At 42.6% G+C, this 25,622-nt stretch overlaps 1 protein-coding gene across 7 annotated transcripts in view; it reads right to left on the bottom strand.

Moving 5' to 3' along the window:
• HHAT (hedgehog acyltransferase) overlaps nt 1-23,215 on the bottom strand; it is a 367,203-nt gene extending 343,988 nt beyond the window's left edge. For 4 of the 7 annotated variants that reach the window (XR_009537065.1, XR_009537071.1, XR_009537067.1 and 1 more), the window contains exons 1-2: nt 22,703-22,787; nt 10,817-10,950 (exon numbers count right to left, since the gene is read on the bottom strand). Coding sequence is in view for 1 of the 7 variants with exons in the window: in XM_060130771.1 (XP_059986754.1) it covers nt 10,817-10,907 (91 nt within the window). In the remaining 6 variants the exon portion in view is untranslated. Of the gene's footprint in view, nt 1-10,816; nt 10,951-22,626; nt 22,640-22,702; nt 22,794-23,130 lie in introns of those variants that run through there. The other 3 variants (XR_009537066.1, XR_009537069.1, XR_009537072.1) reach the window with 3 other exon arrangements.
• Nucleotides 23,216-25,622: the final 2,407 nt, after the last annotated feature.

The following is a 25,622-nucleotide window of genomic DNA, read 5'->3' as shown; positions in this document are numbered from 1 at the left end:
ATTCCAATCAGCTCCTATGGAGTCTTTATTTCTCTAGGAAGCCGGAGGATAGAGCAGACCGTGGTAGTAAATGAGAGTGGGGGAAGGGAGCCGAAAAGATGGGCTTCTAAAGATAAGAGAATTGAATAGGAAGCAACTCTCAGATATGCACAGGTACATGATCATACACAAGAGGGAAGAAAAGGTGCTGGTTTTTCCATGAGAAGTACGTGGGCTCCTTCTCGCTTCTCTTCCAGTTCCCACTCAGGGAATAATAAAGTGGTTTAGAAATAGCCCAAGCAAAAACAAATCATATATGTAAATAGGATGCAAAGCGATATACACATAAATGACCTTCAAATCTCCCTGAAAGAGCTGCTCATCTGCGACTCCTTAGGAATTCTGGGGTCTATCAAGGCAGGCCACCAGGCACACAGTTTGCATGGGAATCCTTAGGGCTTCCTGGAGAGCCAGAAGCCCCAGACTAAGATGGAAACGCTCCAGTAAAGAAAAAGCCGTAAGCTTTGACGCAACACAGAGCAAAGGCTGGGGGAGCAGGGGGCCTGAGGAGTGAGGCGCTGTAGAGTCTAACACTGAGGGTTGCCTTCAAGTGCCCCCCAGCCCAGGGCCCGGTCCCGAGTGCTTGTGAGAGGTTAATCACAGGCTTTAAGAAAGCAGGCTCTCTGGAAGCCAACAAGCCCCTCCCTTGAGGATCAGTGTCAATCTAGGAAGAAAACACCAGTGCAAGCCTGAGAGGAACAGGTGGGCCAGGAGACTTGGAATTCCAGTAGGAAGGCAGCGACTTGACGGTTTCCTATGACCCTGGCCATAGGTAACATGGAAAAAAAAAGATCAAATATAACACGAAGCCCTGACAAATGGAACACTCGGAGTCTTAGCTGCACCACAGCACAATTAATGCTGGCTATCTAGACAGGCTGTCCAGACCTTGCCCCCTGCACTTGGGTCCTTTCACAAGGCTGTATTAACTGAAGGGCCCCTAGTGGTTCTGTCCATGGGCAGCCAGCTCACCTGGTTCCAAGGGCACCTGTACAAACACAGGACTGGTGGCCTTTGTTTCCCTGCCCCGAACTGGGGCCACCAGATAAGTAACCAGCCGTCTTGCAACCAAACTCCTAATCACAGAAGCAAGTGGGAAAAATTACCTCCGGATTGACAAAGCCTGTCCCCTGTGACAGGTTAGTATGTTGCATGAACGACATAAAAGAATTAATCCATAAATGAGCTGCTATAGCCTTTTCTCATAAGCTGGGATTAGTGACAAGTGATAAGAAAAGGCATGTAAAGGAACAAACAAAAGTCAAAAGATGAATATGCTCAACTATATTTGCATCCCACTTTAAGAACACCTACTAGAAAAAAAAAGAGAAAAGAAACTGGAGGCGGCAATTCAAATGACTTGCTCCATATCTGCTTAAATATCAGGGCTCTCTGGTGTCACAGAGTTTATTTAGAGAAACATTAACTGCTTGTCACTGAAGATTAAAGAAATGAAAATAAAATACCTGTGAAATAAAAACTCAAATCAGTGGAAAGCACAGTTCCTTTTATAAAAATGTCTCTAACTGCAAATTTTCAGGAAGATAGCTACTCCATGAAAGGTGAGCCTGGGCTCTGTAAAGCCAAAAAGATCTAGGGCGGCTGCTGTTCATCAGAAAGTAATCACAGAGAACAGAATAATGGGAGACTTTATAAATAAATCCAGGAGCTTGTTCTTCGAAAAAGAGAATCAACCTACCAAGTAGACAAAATCTTTTTAAATTTCCTAAAGCAAGGGACACACGTAGAATTCAAAACATTTTAAGAACATGACATACAACCGTACATTAATACATGTGAAAATTTCAATGAAATCGAAAAATATAAATTACTCACACTGACTTAAGAAGAAAAGCTACGTATACCAATAATCCTGAAAGATACTGAAAAGTTTTCGATAAGTCTACTTCCAAAGAGACTCTGTGGCTAGACAAACTTACAAGCGAATGACATCAAACTTTGATGCCGACGCTTCGTATACTACTTAAACAGTTCCATAATATTGGCGGAGTCAGTGGGGGAGCTTCCCCATTCATTTCAAAAACTTAACAGAATGCTGATACTGAAATCTGAGGATGAAACAATAAAACTACAGGCCAGTTAATCTCACTCAGAAATTATTAATATTTTTTTAAACACAGAAACAACCAGTGTATTTAAAAATAGCATAGTCACAGTAGGTTTCTTGTAGGAAACCATATGAACTATATTGGAAACATGATTACAATATCAATAGGTTGAGAAAGGAAAACTATGTAATCATCTGAATAGATACTTTAAAATGGATAAAATTCAACATGTATTGCTGATTTTAAAATTTTAGTAAAAGGGAGCTAGACATATTCCTTAACATGTTTTCTTCCCAAAGAAAAGCTTATTCAGCGTTTCACTAATGGTAAAACAATATACGGCTTTCCATTAAAGTTAGGGATAACAAAATCAGGACAGCATTCTTTTCCAACTAGTATATTGTTCTAGAAGTCCTGGCTAAGTAATAATAGATGAAGCAAAACCATTATCATTATGTGTGGATATTATCTAAGTACAAAAACCAGGAGAATCAAATGATAAAAGCCAGTGGAACCCTAAGAGAATTCAATAATTTTTGGAACATAAAATAGAGAAACCAAAATAAACAACTTTACTATAGACCAGAAATAATCAGCTAGAAATTATAGAAAATATAATTGGAAAGGTTCCCAATTATAAAACGAAGAAAAAGACTTACAGATAATCTTAGGAATTTTAACAGGGCCTATTATGAAGACAACCATGAACTTTTTTTAAGGGAAGTAACAGAAACCTTGAGAAAAAAATACCATACTCCTGGATGCAATATTATAAGATTGTCAATTATTTACAAATTAATTTCTAGGCTTACTGTAATTCTGATTAAAACCCTAATGAGATTTTTTTGGAACCTGTCAATTTCAAACGTATCTCGAAGAATAAACCAGTAAGAATAGCTAAGAAAAGAACGGAAATAAAGAACAAGGAGTGGTAACTTACTCCACCAGATATTCAGACATTTAAAAAGCAAAAATAATTAAAACAGCACAGTACTGATGTAAGAATTAATTGAGAAATCAATGAAACAGAAAAGACAGCCCCCATACTGTGTGTGTATGCATGTGTGCATATCCATAAAAGAATTTAGTAGATATAATAATTTAGTACATGATCAAGACTGCATTATAATTCAATAAAGAAAGACTTATTAAATAGTGTTTGGTTACCTATTTGGGAAAAAAAGTAATTTAACTCTTCACACTTCTTATCAATATACCAAATACATACGAGGTGGATTGAAGAATAAAGGCTAAACTTACTGAGACTACGGTAAGATGGACATTCTCCAATAGAAAACGTGTTAATTGGCACAGCCTTCCTGGAGAACAGTCTGGGTTTATCTATCAAGAACCTTAAAAACATTCATGTAGTTTGACTCTATACTTCCTCTTCCGGACATCCTTCTGAGAAAAACAATCAGGTACGATAAAACAGTACAAATAGATTCCTCACAAAATAAATGAGCTAAGCATTCAACTCATGAAGTTGGAATGAAGGAACAGAGCAAACCCAAAGAAACAATAAGGAAGGGAATAATCAGATAAGGGCAGAAATCAATGAATTGGAGAACAAAAAGAAACAATTGAGATATCTAACAAAGCTGAAAAGATTAATAAGATCTCTAGCACAATTGATCAAAGGAAAAAAAAGTAGGACGGACGGAGTGAAGGAGAAGGTGTAAATAACAAAGTATACAATGAGAGAAAAGCCAACTAGAGAAACAACAAATTTTTTCTAAGGTAAGTATTACAAACCACAATATACTAATCAAGTTGAAAACCTCCATAAAATGCATAGATCGCTAGAAAGCTACAAAATGTCGAAATAGGTACAAGAAGAAAGAAATTTTGAATATAAATCAATAGTAAGCTGAAACAGTAGGCCATGACTTCCCTTTCCAGATGCTTTTCCAGGTGACCTCCTATCACCAATGGTTTTCACTGATGAGAATTCAACTGTTTTCATTCCAAGAACTGCATTAAGCTGATATGAGCAACAAAAATACATAGCCCTCTTTTAGGCAGAGGCATTAATTCTTTCAAGGTTACTGCATGACACATTGTATCTTTCCTCAAATTAAGTGCAATCAGAGAGACATAAAAGTATTTCTACATGTTCTAAACCATAAGACACAAACTTAATGTAGCAGGTTTGGATTAGCCACAATACTGCAGAATACCAGGGGAGAGGTCACCAAGCATAGAAGATCACCACTACCACCACCACCCCACCCCCAAGCATTTCCATATGACTTTGACATACTCTATGTAGACTCTTGGAAGAGCTGAGTGGAAGAAGGGCTGTTCTGTTCAGTCCCTGCTGTGGATTTACCAAGAGATCCCTTGTGACTAGGGCTGTTATAATCAGTCTGCTGCTGCCCCTAATGGTCAGACCACCCTGCTACTGCTGATGGGGAAGAGAGCAGTGAATGAGATGCCTGCTCTGCGCCCAGAGAAAGCAGCCGTGTAAGTGCCCACCCGTGGCATTCCACTTAACGAATAAGTTCTGAGCCTCTAGTATGTTCTAGGCCCTATATTTGCTCCAGAAACAAACACCCAAAAAAGTTCAAAGAAGAGACAGTTTTCCCAGTGGATCTACTTCCATAATTGGGTTAAGTGGCACTTTTTCCTGAATTAGATAGTAAGACATGGAGCAAAAAAAACTCAACATTGCGTTAAACACACTTTGGCAAGGCAGGGGGATCTGGCTTCCACGAGCTGAATGGAAAAAGGAATAGAGAAATAAGACACTTCTTGGGAGCGGCCACTTTGGCAATGGTATTAAGAGAAAAAGCCTGAAGGATAAAAGAAGCTCCAGGCTAGGGTGTGGTCAGTAATAAATCAAACAGGATGACAGCCGCTGGATCAACTGAGATGCAGAAAAGTTCTGTATTCTCCACAGAAGGATCCCCTCCCACCTCCATCCCGGTAGCTTTCACCACATAAGAAGGAAAAATTTTGTTCCAGTGGGATAAAATTTTAAGGTTTGAACTTTTACAGTATAATGGATAAAAGGGCTTCTCCTATAAAGCAAGCTGCTTTAGGAAATTAAATTATCAATAAATACGAGTGGCAGAATAGAATAAAATATTGGGTCTAGAGTTGGACAAACCTGTTCCATTATTTATTAGATGTGTGGCCTTGGACAAGTTATATTTTTCAACCTCAGTATCCCCATCTGGGTAAAGAAGTATAACACCCATTGTGGTAGAGAGACTCCAAAGTTGGCCACTATCAATTCCTTGTCTCCGTGTCTACGTGCACTGCTCCAGCCATAAAAAGCCATAGTCCTTCCTCCCCTTGAATCTGGACTGGCCCTATGATTTGCTTTGACCAATAAGTGAGGCAGAAGTGACCTACGCAACTTCCCAGATTGGGCTTTAAGAGATCTGCAGTTTCTGGTTTTACACGCATGCAATACTCCTTCTTCAAAGCCACGTGGAGAACCACATACAGAGAGCCACAGCATTCCAGTTGACAGCCTCCAGCTGAGCTCTTGGCTGATAACCAGCCATCTTGGACGCTTCAGCCTAGCTGAGCCACCAGATAATTGCAGCCCAGCAACAGCACACAAAGCAGAAGAACTGCCCAGCTAAGTCCAATCCAGATTGATTAAAAACAAAGTCTCACAGAACATGAAACTCCATCCATGTAATCCATCAAAACAATAGGCCAAAGAAAAATTACATGAGCGTATCAGTAGATGCACAAAAAGCATTCGAAAAAATCCGACACCCATTTATGATTCAAAACTCCCAGTAAACTAGAAATAGAGAGGACCCTCCTCAACTGAGTAAAGAACACCCACAAAAACCTACAGCTAACATCATCCTTAATGGTGAGTAACTAGAAGTTTTCCTGCTCAGATCAGGAAAAAGGTAAGGATGTTCCCCCTCATCACTCCTTCTCAACACTGTACTGGAAATCCTAGCTAATGTAGTAAGAGGAGAAAATGAAATATAAGGTATACAGAATGGGAAGGCGGAAATAAAACTGCCTTTGTATGCAGATAACATGATTGTCTATCTAGAAAAACCAAAGAATCGACAAAAAAACTCCTGGAATTAATAAGCAATAATGGCAAGGTTGCAGGAAACAAGGTTAATATATAAAGGTCAGTCGCTTTACTATATATCAGCAATGGGGCTTCCCTGATGGCACAGTGGTTAAGAATCCGCCTGCCAATGCAGGGGACATGGGTTCGAGCCCTGGTCCAGGAAGATCCCAGATACCACGGAGCAACTAAGCCCGTGCGCCACAACTACAGAGCCTGTGCTCTAGAGCCCACCAGCCACAACTACTGAGCCCATGTGCTACAACTACTGAAGCCTGCGCGCCTAGAGCCCATGCTCTGCAACAAGAAAAGCCGCCACAATGAGAAGCCCGCACACCACAACGAAGAGTAGCCCCCGCTTGCTGCAACTAGAGAAAGCCTGCGTGCAGCAATGAAGACCCAACGCAGCCAAAAAATAAATAAACAAATATATATCAGCAATGAACAAGTAGAATTTGAAATTAAAAACAACAGCACCCCCCAAAATGAAATATTTAGGTATAAATCTAACAAAATATGCATGTTATATATGAGGAAAACAACAAAACTCTGATTAAAGAAATCAAAGAAGAACTAAATAAATGGAGATATATTCCATGCTCATGAAAAGACTCAATATTGTCAAGATATCAGTTCTTCCATACTTGATCTATATATTCAATGCAACACAAATCAAAATCCTAGCAAGTTATTTTGTATATATCAACAAACTGATTGTAGAGTTTATATGGAGAGGCAAAAGACCCAGAACAGACAACACAATATTGAAGGAGGAAAACAAAGTCGGACAACCAGTACTATTCAACTTCAAGACTTACTAAAAAGCTATGGTATGCAAGACAGTGTGGTATGGGTAAAAGAACAGACAAAGAGATCCATGCAACAGAATAGACAGCCCAGAAATAGACCCACATAAATATACACAACCAGTCTCTGACAAACAAGCAAAGGTAATACAGTGGAGCAAAGAGAGCCTCTTCAACAAAAGGTGCTGGAACAAATGGACATCCACATGCAAAAAAAAATGAATCCAGACACAGACTTTACACCCTTCACAAATGGACATCATAGATCTCAATGTAAAATGCTAAACTATAAAACTCCTGGAAGATAACATCAGAGAAAATCTAGATGACCTTGGACGTGGCAATGACTTTTTAGATACAACACCAAAGGCATAATCCATGAAAGAAAAAAATTGATAAGCTGCCTGTGTTAAAATTTAAAAGTTTTGCTCCATGAAAGACACTGTAAAGGGAATGAGAAGACTAGCCACAGATTGGGAGAAAATATTTGCAAAAACATATCTTATAAAGGGTTATTATCTAAAAGATACCAAAAACTGTTGAAAATCAACAGTGAGAAAATGAACAATCTGATTTTAAAATGGGCAAAAGTCCTCACCTGACAGCTCATCAAAGCATGTAGATGGCAAACAAACATATGAAACTATGCTCCACAATACACATCAGGGAAATGCAAATTAAAACAATAACAAGACACCACTACACACCTATTAGAATGGCCAAAATCTAAAACACTGACAACACCAAATGCTGACAAGGATGTGGGGCAACAGGAACCCATTGCTGGCGGGAGGGCAAAATGATACAGCCTCTTTGGAAGAAAACTGGCAACTCTTTGGAAGAAAGCTGTTTATAAAAATAAACATACTCTTAACATACAATTCAGCCATTGCTCCTTGGTATTTACCCAAAAGAGCTGAGAACTTATGTCCGTACAAAAACCTTCACATGGATGTTTATAGCAGCTTTATTCATAATTGCCAAAACTTGGAGACAACCAAGATGCCTTTAAGTAAGTGAATGAATAAACTGTGGTACATTCAGACAATGGAATACTGTTCATCACTAAAAAGAAAGAAGCCACCAAGCCATGAAAAGTCATGGAGGAACCTTAAATGCATATTAAGTGAAAGAAACTCACGTGAAAAGGCTACATACTGTATGATTCCAACTATAGGATACTTGGAAACAGATAAAACTGGGAATTCCCTGGGGGTCCAGTGGTTAGGACTCTGCACTTCCACTGCAGGGGGCCCAGATTCGATCCTTGGTCAGGGAACTAGGATCCCACAAGCTGTGCAGTGTGGCCAAAAAAAAAAAAAAAATTTTTTTTAAAAACTGAAATAGGTAAAACTATGGAGCTGGTAAAAAGATAAGGGGTTGCCAGTGGTTAAAGGGGAGGGAGGGATGAACAGACAGAGCACAAAGGATTTTTAGGGCAGTGAAACTACTCTGGATGATACTACGATGGGTACCTGTAATTTATACTTCTCAAAACTCACAGAATGAACACCACCAAGAATGCACCCTACTATAAACTGTGGACTTTGGATGATAATGATAAATCAATACAGGTTTGTCAATTGTAACAAACTGTATCAACTCTGGCGCAGGATGCTATAGTCAGGGAGGCTGTGCTTGCCAGGGGGCGCTGAGTGCATAGAAGCTCTTTGTATTTCCTGCTCAATATTGCTGTGAACCTAAAACTGCTCTTAAAAAAACAGTCTATTTCAAAGGAAAAGAACCTCGCAGAACAGTGAGAGATAATAAATGGCGGTATAGTTGTTTTAAATCACAAAGCTTCAGGATGGTTTGTTAGGTAACAATGGACAACAATCGCACCCATTTTATGGAAAAGACTGATGATTAACTGCTCACACCCATTCTTTCTTTCTTCCTCTATAATAAAACCCTTTGGTTTAGCTGGGAAAAAGATGGCCTCCCAAGCAAAGATTACATTTACTAGTTTCCCTCATAGTTGACATGGCCACGGACTAGGTTCTAACGAACAGCGCATGAAAGAATACGACATAAGCAACTTCCAAGGTTATGCTCTAAAAAAAGAGTGGGTCTGCCCTCGCCCTTCCCTTGCATGCTTCCTGCTGGGAAAAAAGCGAACATGGCAGCTGGAGTTGGAGCAGCCACCTCACGTCATGAGGTGGAACCATATGTCAAGGATGGCAGAGGAACATAGTAGAAGGAGCCAGGGTCATGGATGCTATCCAGACACCATACCAGCCCTGACCACAGTTATTCTGGAGGCTATGTTTCTGCAGCCAAGCCTATCTTCTAAGTAACACACCATCTCACAGGGCTGCTGTAAAGATAGAATGAGACAGGGTACATAAAGTACCTAACAGGGTGCCTGACAAAAACCAGGTGGGTTCCTTGCACATGGGCCCTGAGAGCTCAGAGGCTCCAGCCAGGGAGCCTTGGACAGCCTTGACCAAACAGTCTTCATCTACTTTATTTATTTATTTATTTATTTTGCGGTACACGGGCCTCTCACTGTTGTGGCCTCTCCCGTTGCAGAGCACAGGCTCCGGATGCACAGGCTCAGCGGCCATGGCTCATGGGCCCAGCCACTCCGCGGCATATGGGATCTTCCCTGACCGGGGCACGAACCCGTGTCCCCTGAATCGGCAGGCAGACTCTCAACCACTGCGCCACCAGGGAAGCCCCCTTCATCTACTTTAGATGGTCAGTCTCTCCCATGGCTTTGAGCGGGACATATGTAGAATGCGGGCAAAGCTGATCCCAGTGCCGCAAATCAGTCCCAGTGATCCACAGCGAGGCAGCTGCTGGGGGCGCAGCACTGTCAGCTGTGCTTCCCAAAACCTACCTTTGCCATTTTAAGAGACCACAATTACTTTCAGCAAACTCCCCTGCCTTCAAGATAAAGTCCAGACTCCTCGGCCAAACGAATACACAATGTCATTCACAATCTATCTCACTCTTTGATCTAAGCTCAACTCTTACCACTCTCCCTCCCCACACTACACTCCAGCCCTCCTGAGTGGTTTGGGGTTCCCAGATCATGCTGTGTTTTCTCACACCCCAATGGCATTGCACATGCTGGTCCATTTGCCTGCAAACACACCTCTGTCCACAGAGCCTCTGCCCCTTTCTCTACTTGGCTGACTTCTGTTCTTCCTTAAAACAAGGCTCACCATCACCTCTAGGAAACTGTCCCTGACTACGGAAGAGCTCACTCATGGACCCTCCAAAATTCTTTCTTCCATTCTTCCCCAGTATGGGAAGTTTTATGTAGCACACGGCCACCAAGCTAACGACAAGATTTCCCAGCCTTCCAGCTGGGGCCAGGGAACTCAGTGCTGGCCAACTGGTGTGAGCAGAAGTGACAGGGTAATGTTTATTCCAAGCTGCCCTTAAAGGAAAGGAGGGTTCCCATGCCCCTTCCCATGGGCTGGCATGAGGACTTGGTAATGAGTCCTCTTCAACATGTGCACAAAAGCACTGTGGACAGCAGAACAAGAAGAGTAAACAGTCCGGGCCTCCATGTGTCTGAGAGGAGTAATGGCGAGAGAGAAGTTAAAGAGATTACTGCTAATTATGAATGCAAATCATCTCCATGGCCTTCAGTAGCCATTGAATCAAACCTTCTTATTACAGAAGACCAGCCACAGGATCCCCTAAAAGATCCAGGATTAGGGTGGAAAACTCCACGACTCAGGTCATTGATTCAAACTGTCCAAGACAGGAGGAAAGCAAAGCAGAGCTCAAGTCACCCTGAGCCCAGGAGGCTACCTTCCTGAATCTTCCACCTCTGAGCACTCCCTCCTCCATCTTTCTTTCTTGATACAAGTTTAGAAAAGTTGGGGCCTTACCTCTGGAGACTTTGTAAACTTCATAGAAAGAATAGAAGTGGAAGCCTAGGGAAGCAAACAGGTAAAAAGACAGTTCCCATCGGGGCAGCATTGCTCCTTGTGACAAAGGGTCCCGTGGCCCACGCTGAGAGTTTCTAGGAAGAGAAACAGAAATAAAAACAATAAACCATAAACATGACACTAGAGGACAGAATCTTACTTGTTCTCCCAGGGACCCATCACTATTCAAGGGGATACAGACATAATCCTCCTCCTATCACACCTCCTCCTGCCATGACCTTATCCCACCTGCATCGCATCGCATCACACACACACACACACACACACACACACACACACACACACACACACACACACACACCTGCCTGCCCAGGGTGGGCAGGTCTTTCCTTATGAGTTCCCACAGCCCCCCATCTGTCTCCCATCACAGTGTACACCAGACACTTCTGTTCTCATTGCCTGCCACACCTGTCTCCCCCTGTGGAGTGGACCTTTAGAGAGTAGGGACCATGATCTCTGAGTCCCAGCACCTAGCACAGGACGTGGAATGTAGCAGGAAAGGACTACTAAATGTTCCACAAATAAATAATAAATTATCATTCAAAAGCCTGAATAAAAGAAAAGCACGAATCATCTCCAAACCTCTTCTAAGCCAACAGCATTAACCTCCTTGTTCTCCCCTTCAAATGTCATCCCATAGCTGTTTATAAGAATGGATTAATAAAGCCACTCTGTCTTCCATCTTCTGGGCACTTCTTAAACAGAAGTTAATAGCCTACTAGTTGCCCATGCTGTATATGCAAGCTCCCTTCTTACCCAGTAATTGAATTTCTATCTGAACACATGGTTGCTGAGCTCAACTCTACAGTGTATCCAAGTGTGGACATTTGAATAGTTGTGGCTCTGAGGCTGTGGTCATCCCCTTCCTGCTGGGTGGAGTCGGAACAGCCACCTTTGGACCAAGAGGTAAAAGCCACATAGAAAAACAAGACAGAGGCGCCTCGGTCCCTGACTGCATGTACCACCCCACCTCAGCCCCACCCCCAAAACTGCCCTGAACCTCTTATATCTGGACGATTACATGAAAGAGAAATGCACCCCCAGGATATTTAAGCCTGTGCTGTTCTCCATCTCTCTGTTATGGCTGCCATGTCTACATTCTAAGTAATAAAGCAGGTAACAGAAAGTCCTAAAATGCTGTAAATTAAATGATCAGTTCCCAAATAACAAAGAGTTAATTAAATGTAAACCCTTTTATGACCCTCATTGCTTTACTTAAACCTCTCAAATATGTCTCACTGTGGATGTCAAATTAAAACAAGAGCAAAATTTTAAGCCCCAAGCAAGCATTTCTATTATGTGACAGTAACGCCAAAAATCAGAATTCACACATGAGCTCGTTTTACCTTCACAACAGCCAGGTGAAGTAGGCGGAGCAAGGGAGGTAGGCATTTACAGATGAGGAATGTGAAGCACGGTGAGGTCACACAATCAGAAACAACTGAGCCAGGGCTCAAGTCCAGGTCTTGGGACCATTGGGTCCCCACCCCACTGCTCAGGTACAGCCACCAGCCCCATTACTGCCAGTTCACAGGGTTACTTGTCCTTAGGGCCTGGCTCGGAATCTTCCACACACAAACTCCTTTCTTCAGGCTACAGGGAGACGCAGCAGGAAGGGATATAAACTTTAGCTTTTGTAATAGGGAAGAACAAATCTGACTCCATGTTGGATCTGTTTTGTTTAACTTTTAACCTTTGTATTCTATTGCATTTGCTACAAGTTAAAAATATTGCCTATAGCCTGAAACATACAGGAGAGCCCATTCTCAAGGCTCTGACCTTTAATGGTATAATACTCTTTCGTTCATATAGAGATAAAACGTTGCAGGACGGAGAATAACATTTGTCTTGTTGGAGGTGCACAGGAACATCATAACCATCTGACCTACATGGACAGCTGCAAGAACAAAGGATCCTGACACTAAGATGTTTGCAACAACCAGCCATACCCTCTCTCCTTTCACGATAAAAGAAACCTGAATTCAAATTCAGGTAAGATGGTTCTTTGGGACACTAGTCCACCATCTTCTCAGTCTGCTGGCTTTCCGAATAAAGTTGCTATTCCCTGCCCCAACACCTTGTCTCTCAATTTATTGGCCTGTTGTGTGGTGAGCAGTACGAGCTTGGGCTCAGTAACACTTTCATAAAATATGAGGTCAGAAATCAGTGGTCCTAGAACCAGAGGACCCTCTGGTCATTACCTAAAAGTTGCCAAGCCAGTCTAGTCTGAGTTTCTCCTGCAGATCTCCTAAAAAATCCAGAAGCAGCCACTCATGCTCTCAATCCCAAGCTCTCTAAGCCCTAGTACTCCAACAACGCCTTCTCAGGTTGCCCTACTACTTTTCAGAGCCACTTCTAACTTCATACATTTCTAGTCACACTTTATTTTTAAATACCTGGCATCTCCTAGAATATGTTAAGATTTCTTTCTGGAACTTTGTAGGAATATAGTAATTTTCAATTTACTGGGAAGGGAATTTCAACCTCTGGGTTTCGTATTGTCTCTCCTTTCCAAGGATGTTGGTATTACTATATCGGATGACTTCCGCAATTAGCAAAGAGCTGAACCCCTCTTGAAATGCTACTAAATTTGAACATAAATAATCTTGGAGATTAAATCAAAGTTCCTGAAGCCCTGCTCTTTTGAACCTTTTCATGGACATTCTCCTTCTAGGACAGTTCCCCTGAATTAGTGACTTAACTGTCAGGACACTAGAAAACTCAGCGTTATAACATTTTCCTTTTTGATGCTGCGCTTAGCTACAGTGTATATGTTTTGCAGACATATACACAATGTTACATAGTAATAAACAACAAAGCAGCAGGGCTGTGTCCTCATATCTAAAATCTGGGAGATTTAGCCTCCTGCTGACAGCGTATCAGGGAGAGATGCATCAGGGACAGATGCAGACCTAGGGTAGCCTCCTGCTGACAGCGTATCAGGGAGAGATGCATCAGGGAGAGATGCAGACCTAGGGGAGACCGGGCTCCGCCACTGACTGGCTGAGGAATTTAAGTGGATCACAACTTTCCAGATACGTTTCCTCATAGAGTTATTGAATGGATTAAATGTAAAATGTTTACCCAGGGCCTGGCACAGAGCAAGCACTCAATAAACATTAGCTAAGATCTGCCAGAAGGACCAGTTAGTAAATTTAACTCATCAGGAGCTTACCTAGCCAGAGCCCTGGTTTCCTTCCAGAATTGATGACAGCTAACTGACCTTCCATGGGGAGAGGGGATGAGCCTCCTACCTGCCGCTGGGCCTTCTTCAGCTGACCGGCATCCCCAGAATTCTCTCCAGTTTCTCATCCCCATCCTCTCCCCACATTCGACCCAAGGCCACCCCAGACAGCTAACAAACTGTCCTTGGGAGCCACCTGGAGAGCTTTCTGACCACTGCCTCTTCTCACCACCTCTTTTCTTAGCCCCAAAGGAATTATATACAGTCCTCACTTTTCTTGCCTCATCATTCACAATCCCAGGAATGTGACCTCAAAACACCACCACCACACAAACACCCACCTGTCCTTCTTAACAGATCTTTCTTCCTTAATACTTCTTTTCAACTCTTGTCCACTTATCTCAAGAAAATTCCTCTCCCCAGTGTTTTCCCCCCTCCCTGTTCACTTCAGCTGTGCACTCAGAGAGCCAATCAGAGTAGATATGTTTTAAAGGATTCAATGACACAACACAAAGCTGTACCTCTGGGAATGTAACTAGAACTTTTTTTTTTTTAATGTCCAAACCCATAAACGTTCCTAAAAACTCTCTCAGAGACTTCTCAAGTTTCCATGTCTCATTTTCTAAACACGCTTATGTTCTTCTTTAGGCATAAGCTACCACGATGAAATCAAAGAAGCCCTTACTCAAATGTGTAAGTAATGCCTCTTTTCTGTTTTTCATGCATAAGATTCAATCCTGCAGCAACATTATCAGCTAAATGGGCATCCATTCGATAGCCTAGAAACTCGTCACCATTTGTAACATGACTTCTATAGGAAACAGCCAATCTACAGCAACACAGCCTGTTCTTAAGTAGGAGACTACCTGATCGATCTATATAAAGGAGGTTATAGTACTGATATGTGAGAGCTAAGGCGGGTTGCTGGGATGTCTGATGGGGAACATGTGTCTGAGAACACTTCCACTTTGGTGGGAATACTGGTCAGGACTGTGAGGAAGAAATAAATGGGGACAGTTTAGGAGCCAAGTGGCGGAGGGTCTTAAACATATATGATGACAGGCTCGGATCTGATTACGTGAAGAAATCTCAGGCTTGTGAGCCAGCACATTTAATTTTTTCAGGAAGCTTCAGGAAGAAGCCCCTTGACATAGCAGTAGAGACTAAAGGCAGGGAGGTCAGCGATTCAGGCTCTCGGTGGGAAGTGGAGAGAAAGTGCTAGAACCAAGCAAGAGAGGAGGGAAAATTAAGTTGCACCTGGCACCAAGTTAGTCCAGGAGGCATTGGGGTGGGGGGAGAGGAAAATAAAAGACATAAAATAGCATCTCCAAAGCTGTCAAGACTACAGTGTCTCAAAGCTGAATATTATTGATGAAGGTGAGAAACCGGCACAAAGTGAAGACAGACAAAAAATGCATTTAAGATTAGGTCTTGGAAGAAAATCCTAGCAGAGGTTTCCCTGGGATTAGGGGAAAGAAGTCAAACTGGAGGAACAAGATTTCTCTACCCCCATACTGGGTATAAGAGCCCCAAGCTGGGTATTTCCAAAAAGTATTATATTTATCTGGGAACTGTAGAACTCAAGCGGCCCACAAAATAAAATCTTAGCTGGAAAATGGCAAGAATTCCTCAGCTTAGAGGGATTTTTCTATACTGAAGCAATGTACATTTGCATTCACATTGTAATTTAACATTCCACCTGCTTTCAAAGATGCCATCCACTCTCATTCTCACCAGGAGGGCTAACTGTTAGCTCTTTTTTCAGGAATCAGAATCTTGTTCAGAGAAAAGACAGGATCTGCCCAAGGATCCAGAGAAGCCAGCAATGGAGCAGAAAAGAGAACCCAAGTCCTCAACTCCCACTCTCTTAGGCAGAAATCCTGTTCTTTACTCTTGGCAGAAAAGTATAGCTCACTATGCCAGAGCCTGAAGTGTGCATACACAGAACTTCTGTAAGATGCTTTCCCCCAGTAACTTCCAATATCTTTTCAAAAGTCTTTTATCTGGGCTTCCCTGGTGGCGCAGTGGTTGAGAGTCCACCTGCCGATATAGGGGACACGGGTTCGTGCCCCGGTCCAGGAGGATCCCACATGCCGCGGAGCGGTTGGGCCCGTGAGCCATGGCCGCGGAGCCTGCGCATCCGGAGCCTGTGCTCCGCAACGGGAGAGGCCACAACAGTGAGAGGCCCGCGTATCACACACACACACAAAAAAAAGTCTTTTATCTTTATTGTTGATAAATACAACACATGGATTCCAACACTCCCACATTAAATTCTTTTCTGCTCCTCACCCTTGATATTTAGCGCTAAATGGGCTATCACCAAATACTCCCACGCACCAGAGGACTTTAAAACGGCACCCGCAGCATGAAGCTAACAATCTCCAGTGCCATCCCCATCATCACTCCCAACTAACTAAACTGAAATTTTTCTCTGAGTTTTCCCAGAGTTTAGCAACAGCTGTACTACAATAAGTAGTATTTACAGATTACCTATGCTGAGAAAGCACTTTACAAGTATTCTTTCATTTAATCTCCGTAACAACTCTTTGAGGTTGGTACTTCTGGTATCCTCATTTAACGCAAAAGATGACCAAAGCCCAGAAGGATCAAGAAACCTGCCCCAAATCACACAGCTAGTAAGCAGCAGAGCTTAGATTCATACTTATCAAGTCTAATTCCAGAGCCTTCTCTCACCCACCTCCCTATTCTTACAGAGTTCACAGGATTCATTTTTTCAACATCTATGACAAAATCAATTCATTGGGAAAGCTAGAAGATAATATAAGCTATATACATGCAAAAGAATTTAAAGTTATGTATAACGTAGATACACCCCAGGAAGAAAATCAACTAGATGTACTCAAAATACACATGAAACATCTAATTCGTACGTTCCTTAGAAGATTTACTGAAGAAGACAAACTAAACCAAACCAATTTACCTCGGAAGTAAGAGAGGAAAGTCAGGAGTTATATAGAGGCAAGGGCTGAATAAAATGGAAACAGTTCTAAATTTAGGAACAAATGAGCACTCTGGAAACCACAAAGTAATAAAGTAAAAGGAACTCATGCCCACTGAAATGACAATGGCTTTGAAGAAAAGAAAATATAATAGTAGAGCAATATTCTAGCTCATCTGGAAAAGATGTTAGGAGGCTTTTGCTCTTTTCCAGGTAGAATTTGATGAAACCTATTTTGCAGAATATAAATTACATGACTTTCACCAGGAAAACCAGGCCCAGATTCATCGTGTCTTCTCACAGTACAGTGTTCTCCAAACCCTGCTTAAGAGTCTTACAAAGAGTCTTATTCTTCTACCCACGTGATACTACGGAGAAACGCTTTTCCACACCCAGAAAGCCTTCACCAACGCGCTGGAATGATCAGCTAGATTGACGAGGTCCATTGGGCCGGGCAAAAGTCTAATTACAGAATATTTAAAAGTACATATCACTACTTCTAAATATGTACCAAATGTTATGTATCACTGTGCAATGAACCATCCCGAAACACAGTGGCTTAAAATAACAACATCTATTCTCTCTCGTGATTCTACGGGATGGCAATCTGGGCAGTTCTTCTGCTGATCTCACCTGGCATCACTCATATGACTAAGTCACTGCATGGCTCAAGGAAACTGGGGAGGACAACATGATCTCACCCACATGTCTGGCATTTTGTGCCGGCTGTCATCTAGGAGTCTTACTTCTCCTCCATGTGGGCACTCATCCTCCAGTAGGCTGGACCCTTCATAGCATGGTGGCTTCAGGGTCTTAAAAGAACAAAGGCAAGAGGTGCAAGGTCTCTTAAGGACCAGGCTCCAGAATTCAAAGAACATTTTATTGGTCAAGAGCCCAGCCCAGATTCAAGGGGGAAGAGAGAACAGCTTCCATCTCTTTACTGGAGGAACAGCAATGGCACCTAAAAAAGGGGCGGGGACGTAGCTTACCATACCAGTATGTTAGAACTCCTAATAAATAAAATCTGGAAAGTTAGTGGAAACACTACATCTCATAGTAGGTCTTTATTACATAAAATGTCACAAAGGTTGAGAGAGATGTATATTTTAAAGAATTACGTTCTCAAATCAAAATTTCAAAATCAATATTGTCATCTGGTCTAATCTCCAGCCAGTTTGGGAATTCCTTTTACAATAACCTACCTGACCACTTCCAGCAACACTGCAAGGCAGGGAAACTCTGTTTCTAAGAAGTTCTTCTTGTTATCATCTTTTTTTTTCTTAAACTGAGTCAAAATCTGCCCCTCTATTTCTAAAAAACGTTCTGCTACTAGTCCTATTGTACCTGCAGGAACTAAAAGCACGGAGGCCGGATAGTATGATAGTTTAGAGGATGGCTCTGGAGTCAGAATGCCAAAGGCTGAATCCCAGCTTTGCTACTTTCTAGCTGTGTGACCCAGCACAAGTTGCATGACCTCACTGTGCCTCAATGTCCTTACTTATGAAATAGAGATAATAATAACCCTCAGAGAGTTGCTGTGAGGATTAAACGGGTTTACAAAGAGATAGAATCTTACCTTGGCCATTGTAAGCTCTAAAAGGCTCATTCTTGTTGTGTTTAATATTACTGCTACTATTAAGTATACTGAAAGGCTTAATTATTCTTGCCAATCATACTCCTTCAAATATTTAGAGATAATTAATGCTACCCGCTCCATCCCAAGCCCTCTTCCAGGACAAACCCCCATGCTTCCTTCAATCATTTCAGTGGCTTGCTTCCCAGACCCTTTCCCATTCTGTCAGTTGTCTCTTTATAGTATAGGTACCTAAAGCTGAACCCAAAATTCCAGCTGTGGCAGAGCAAGAGTAGGACAAGACCATCGTCTCTCTTCTTCCGAAGCTATACTTCAAACAGTGAAATCTTAGACTCATTCCTGCATTCGACAGATATCAGTGAGCTCCTACTGAAGATCAGGAACTGCACTATTTGTGAAGGCAAAATATAAAGATTCCGTCTGTAGGATCCCCCAAATACAGCTACCCCAGAAACGTCCATGCCCTAATCCCTGAACATGTAAATATGTTACCTTACATGGAAAAGGGACTTTGCAGATGTGATTAAGTTAAAGATCTTGAGATGAGGACATTATCCCTGATTATCTGTGTGGGCCCATGTAATCACAAGGGTCATTCTAAGAGGGAAGAAGGAGGGTCAGAGACAGAGAGGAGATATGATGATGGAAGCAGAGGTTAGAGTGATAACCCTTTGAGGATGGAGGAAGGGGCCGAGAACAAAGGAATGGTAGAGGCAGAGAACAGCAGCAACGAAGAAAGACACCATTCCTCTGCCTCGCCCCCCACCACTCCAAGCCTCCAGAAGGAATGCAGCCCTGCCACCCCATTGTGGCCTTCTGACCCCCAGAACTGTAGGTAATCAATTTCTGTTGTTTGAAGCCACTAAGTTTGTGGTCATTTGTTACAGAAACTAATATGCTACCCCTGCCCTCAATTAGTTCATGGCCTAGTGGAAGGAAAGTACCTAATTAAAGGGATTTATATAAAACATCAGAATATTTTAATCTAATTGTTATAAACTTTAAAAACTTAAATTGCAAGAAAATGAAACCTGAAAACAAAAATTTTGCATTCAGTTCTCAACTTAGCATTTTTTTTGGCTTCTGTCTCACACTGATATCAATCTTAATATCAAACATAACTCTTAAGTCCTTTTATATGAACTGCCCTTAAGCCAGATCTCTGCTGTTAAAGATTGGCAGAAACGGAGTCAGATTTATAAGCCCCTAGTTCAGAAAAGCTACTGGTGTGATATTGCATCCTTTCCCTGGAAAATTCTCAACCTATTTTAAGCCTGTTTAATCACCAAGAATCATGCCCACCACATCTTCCACTCTCCAGATTAGGGGCATTTTGAGTGAATCAAATTTTTTAATAATATATTTTAAGTAAACTTTGTATTAAAGTATGCTTAAAGAAAAAAAAATGTAAGGCTTTCCAAAAGCAGACTCACGCCATACTTATTCTTCAAATAAAATACCCATTTTAGGGCTTTTGCATCTTTTCTGTGAGAGTTTGGACTATAGTTTCTTGTAACCTCCTTATCAAGCTTTAGTAACAAGCTTATGCTGGCCTTATAAAAGCAGTCAGGGAGTATTCCTTCTTTTTCATTTTTTAAAATGTTTGTAATATTGCACTAGTGACACCATCTAGGCCTGGAAATTCTGCTATGAAAAGATTTTTAACTACATATTTAATTTCTTTATAGATATGGAACTATACAGATTTTCTAGTTCTTATGTCTTATGAGGTATTTTATTGAAAAAACTTGTCCATTTCATCTGAATTTTCAAATGTATTACCATAAAATTGTTCATAATAATATCTGAAGATTTTTTAAATGTCTGTAGGATATGTAGTGATAACTCCTTTTTTCTTCCCTGACACTGGTAATACCATACACCATTGGAGGGAGGGAAGGGAAGATGGTCATGCATTATATGACACAAATAAATCCACTATCGCTGGAATATTTTCCAGCAGAATTACGCACAGAAGGAGCAAGAGAGGTAGAGCATGTAAACAATCCAGCAATTCTCTCTCAACAGCTTTTATCATCACAAACAACCGTGCACCTGCGGAAAAGGAGACACGAACTGAAGGAGAAGGGAACAGCCATTAGTAACGCTGTAGGGTGGCCAGCAAGAACGTGGAGGAAGAAAAACCACCACTGGCTGGGTTTGTAATCTCGATACCCAGCCCTCCACCCACAAGATGTCCATAGGCAGAATTCAGGAGGCCATGAACTTAAATTTCTTTTCTCATATGTCTGTATTTTCACGAACCTCTAACTGAAATTCAGGATTTCATTTGATTGTAAGTGCGAAGAGCAAATCACACTAGTAAGAGCATTTCTGGTGACTGTCACCAATAAGTGTCACCAATTCTGTCATACTACAGTGCAGCTGTTGCAAATACTGCAAAACATCATTTACATGGGCATCACTACTTTGAAATTCTGAGACTTACCTGATACAGCCCTGAATTTTGTCACTTAATGCACTAATCAAGAAAAAAAAATACTATTGTAAATGTTGGGGGGTTTACACTATTTTGATCACTGTTTCAATATAATTTGTAACTCTATGTACTTTGAAATGCCTTTTAAAAATTGGCTTCCCCAGACTCCAAAGAAGTCCATGGCACAAAAAAAGGGTAAGGAACCCCTACAAAGAATCAAGGATCTCACCCAAGCCATGGAACTCCCAGGCAACGGTTAAGGAGCACTTCCCTTTGGCCAGGCCCTGGCCTGGAAGAAGACACACAGATGAGTAAGGCTCACCCTGGCTAGTCCCTGACATTACCTTCAGAGCTCCCACCAACATCTAGCCACCCACAAAAATGACTGCTCTCTCTAAAGACTTGGCCTTCACTCTAAGTTAGTCTATATAACTTACTTCCCAAGGAGGGGGCAAAGTAAACAGCAGATAAAGCATAGGCTTTGACCCAGAAAGAGGAGTGCAAAACCCGATCCCAGCACTTACTTTCTGTGGCTCTGGCATCTAAGTATTCCTTTCTTCCGCTGTGAAAAGGGCTAACACTAGGTATCCTTCCCAGTTATTGCAAGGTTTAAAAATAATGGATTTAAAGCACCTGACAAGCACATCGTCCCCATCACTATTAGCTGAATCTTTCAAGTCAGAACTAACTGTTCCTATCCAACACTTAATCACAGTTAGGGGCTGCCACTGAGAAAGGAGGGAGACAAATTATAGGAAAGGCGGAACATGAAGAATGAAAGGGAAAAAAAATCATACTTATTCTTCAAATTCCAGTATAAAAACCACCCCCTCCTCAGGAAAGCCTTCCCTCTCCTCGTGTTCCCATAGCACTTATCACATGGAAGTAAACTCCTAGCTGTGCGAATTGATGAAGGAGGAATACAAATCAGAAAAGGACAGAAACAGTGAGTCGCACCCCCATATAATGTAAACCACCGAGGATACCAACTGGCTAGCCTGACTGCCCTGATCCAAGAGCCACGAAGCAATGAAGCTGCACATTTCTTACCACCAGTGCTATCCATCCTAGTACCTCTCCCGCCCACTTTGTAGGGCTTGAGAGGAGGAGGGCCTTTCCACATCAAGACTGATGCCACCTAAAGGCCACAGGTAGAAGAAAAGAGGGAAACTCCGGAGAGTAGAAAGCAAACGTCTCTAACTTTGGGGGTCACTGGAGCCGCAGCAGTCAGGCAGGCGCACTTCTAAGATCGCCAAGGGGACCGGCGTCCACACTTCCAGCAACAGTGCCAGAAACTGGGGACGAAGCCAAGGATGGGGGACGCTGGCAGGGGCGTAAGTGGACTCGGCCGGCCGGGGGTGGAACGCAGCCTTGACCCGGGCGCACGCCCCCCTCACCCCCCCACACCGCCTTTGTCTTCGCTCCTCTGCCCCGCCCTCGGGCGCGCACGCAGGAACGGGAATTGGAAACAGAAAGCGTATCAGGCGTTTCTTTTTCTCAACCGAGTCAGTCGAAGCAGAAAGTCAACACCTAACTTCCCGAGGACCCGCTACGATCACCAGCTACCAACCTCCGGGCTGTCCCGGGTGGCGACAGCGTTGGTGACGCTCACGCGCGCCCCGAGTTCCCAACAACCCTCTCCGCACCTCCGAGCCGGCGGCGGCGGCGGCGGCGGCGGCGGCGGCGGCGACGGGCTTCCCGGGAAGCCGCCCTCTTCCCCGGGAGCGGCGGTTGGAGAACCAGCCCCGCGCGCGTCCTCGGAGCACGTCCCCGCCGCCGCCGTGCCCGCGCGCGCCGCTCCAGCCCGCCGGGCTCGCAAGCAGGCGACGCCCCGGGAGCGGTGGCGAGCAGGCCGCGCGGCTGGAGGGGTCCCGCAGGAGGACTGCCCGCCACTCCGCACCCGGAGCGCCTGGCGCCGGCCCGCGGAGCCCCAGCCCCCGCTCACCCGTGGGCCCCGGTGCCTGCGCCCAGCAGCGCACGGACCTCTCCACCCCCGTTTGTTAATTGCAGGCCTGGGGCTGCAGGTTTGGGAGCGGAAGTCACCTGAAGTCCAGCCCCAGTGGTCCCCACGTACTTTGTACGCGAAAGGAGGTAGCTCGGTGGGGTGGAAAGAGGGCGGGCCTTGCCGCTCCGGCGGCTTCTGGAGCTTGCTGTGTGAATTTAGCCCCTGTGAGCCTCCTTGTCCTTCTCTGTAAAGCGGAAATAAGCTTCCCGGCTTTCCTGGAGAATTAGAGTGAAGACCAAATGGGATGAACTTCATGAACTGTAAAGCAGCTTACAAAGATGATCAGCACTGCAAAATGTATATCAGTGATTTTGAATAGGTCGTAAAAGAGTGGAAGATCTGAAGCTGCCTTGGACCGTGACTTTATGCCAGGTGTTACTCAGAGGCCTCCAACGCCAAGGCTGCCAGAGTTCCACAGACTTACCTGGGCAGGAGAATCACCTGGGCTCTTGTTAAAACGGCTGGCACCTGGATCCCTCTTCAAACCAAAAGAATCACACTCCCCAGGGGAGGGGTGTTTCGGGTGGTTCTGTGGTCAGGTGAACGTGGACAACTCTGCGTTAGGCAGCAGGAAAATACAGAGGCTGTGCTCAAAGTTTATTCTAGCAGTCATTGAAATAGTCCAGGAGATTATTTTTCTGATCGCAAAATTCTCTAGGAAACCAGAATATAAACTCTCTGAGGACAGGAACTATCTCCTCGTTCAGCTCCCACCATCCGCAGCCCCAACACAGTACAGGATGGTGTTAAGTAAGCAGGTGTAAATAAACTAGTCCCAAGTAGGAGTGCCAGATGTAGCAAATAAAAATACAGGCTGCCCAGCTAAAATTGAATCTAGTCTCAGATGAACAATGAATACTATTTTTTTAGTATCCGTGTGGCCCATGTAATATTTGGGACATACTGATGCTTTTTTAAAAAAGTATTTGTTGTTTATCTGAAATTCAGATTTAATTGGGCATCCTGTATTTGATCTGGCAACCCTCACCTGAAGGGTTTGGCAGAGGGAGGGACAGAGTAAGAACTCTCACTACTCAGGTAGCGTCAGACTCAGGGACAGGAATGAGATAACTCCTGTGTTATTTCTAAATGACACTATTGGACAATAATGTAGGTTCACTGTCATTTACATTTAACCACTTTCTGTACACACAACATATTCACTGGAAAACACAAATGAAAATAAGGGCAGATTCCATCATAGGTAAATAGAAACATCAATTAAATTAAAATAGTCAAAATTGAAATGTAAGCAATAGACCGGGGAAAGTACTTGCAGGAACTATGATACAAAGTGTTACTGTTTATTATATATAAATTAAATACAATTAATAAGAAAACATTAGAATCCAATTGTAGATGAGCAAGACACATGAATAAACAATCCACTAAAAAAAAACTAGGATATACAATAAGGACACAAACATACTGAAAGAAGCTCAAAGAAGTGCAAAGTAAAATAACACAATTTTTCACAAAAATAGTTGACAAAAATTAATAAATGACATTAAAGGCTGGCGAGGGTGCTGTGTGACAGCACTTATACACTTTTTAGGTAGGTAAGCGATTTGGCAATATCAAAACCCTTACAATTATGAAAACCCTTAATGTTTAAACCTTTTGATGTTGAATTTTGTTTATGGGAATAAATCCAAAGGAGATAATCCATAATGTAGAAAATGCTCTTTACAAATAAAGATTTCAATTTTAATTTATATTGTTTTAATTTATACCATAATAAGGTAAATATAGTATAATGCACCAAAATATACTATAACTGGGGGGGGATATCCTGAAAATTCCCTAATTTTCCAAAAATAAAAAAGTGGAAATTAAACTAAAACTTATATACTCTGTCATCTATTATACTTGCAACCTCTTAAAATAATGGTTACTATTCATATGTAATATGATCATAACTAAATTTTTTTTTTTTTTTTTTGCGGTACGCGGGGCTGTCACTGTTGTGGCCTCTCCCGTTGCGGAGCACAGGCTCCGGACGCGCAGGCTCAGCGGCCATGGCTCACGGGCCCAGCCACTCTGCGGTATGTGGGATCTTCCCGGACCGGGGCACGAACCCGCGTCCCCTGCAGCGGCAGGCAGACTCTCAACCACTGCGCCACCAAGGAAGCCCTAAATATTTTCTTAAACTTGTGCATGGAAAAATGATTGGAAAGGAAATAAGGTTAAATTTGGGTGGTGGGACTTTATTCTTAATTTTTCCACTTTTTTATTAAGCACAAATTAATTTTATAACAGAAAAATCTTAAGGTGATACCCCCTGAAAAACAAAGGACTTTTCTTATAATGTCAGTTTTACAAACTCTAGAATCTCACCATTGCACAATCATGTATTAAATGCTGAAACTATCTAAACAGTAAAAGCTCCTTAAAACATTTTCCCTAAATATAAACACCTTAGCCAACTCTGCATGCTGTCTGTTAACCTAGGGTCTATCTTAGCAAATTGTTCTATGTTGAATCTATCAACTTTGTCATTCACATAACCATACCGTAATTAAAGTACCTTAAACATTATTTTTAATTCAGCAAATTATATA

Source organism: Lagenorhynchus albirostris, chromosome 2 (genome assembly GCF_949774975.1).
Source record: "Lagenorhynchus albirostris chromosome 2, mLagAlb1.1, whole genome shotgun sequence".
NCBI lineage: Eukaryota > Metazoa > Chordata > Mammalia > Artiodactyla > Delphinidae > Lagenorhynchus > Lagenorhynchus albirostris.
This window is presented reverse-complemented; position numbering and strand designations above follow the sequence as displayed.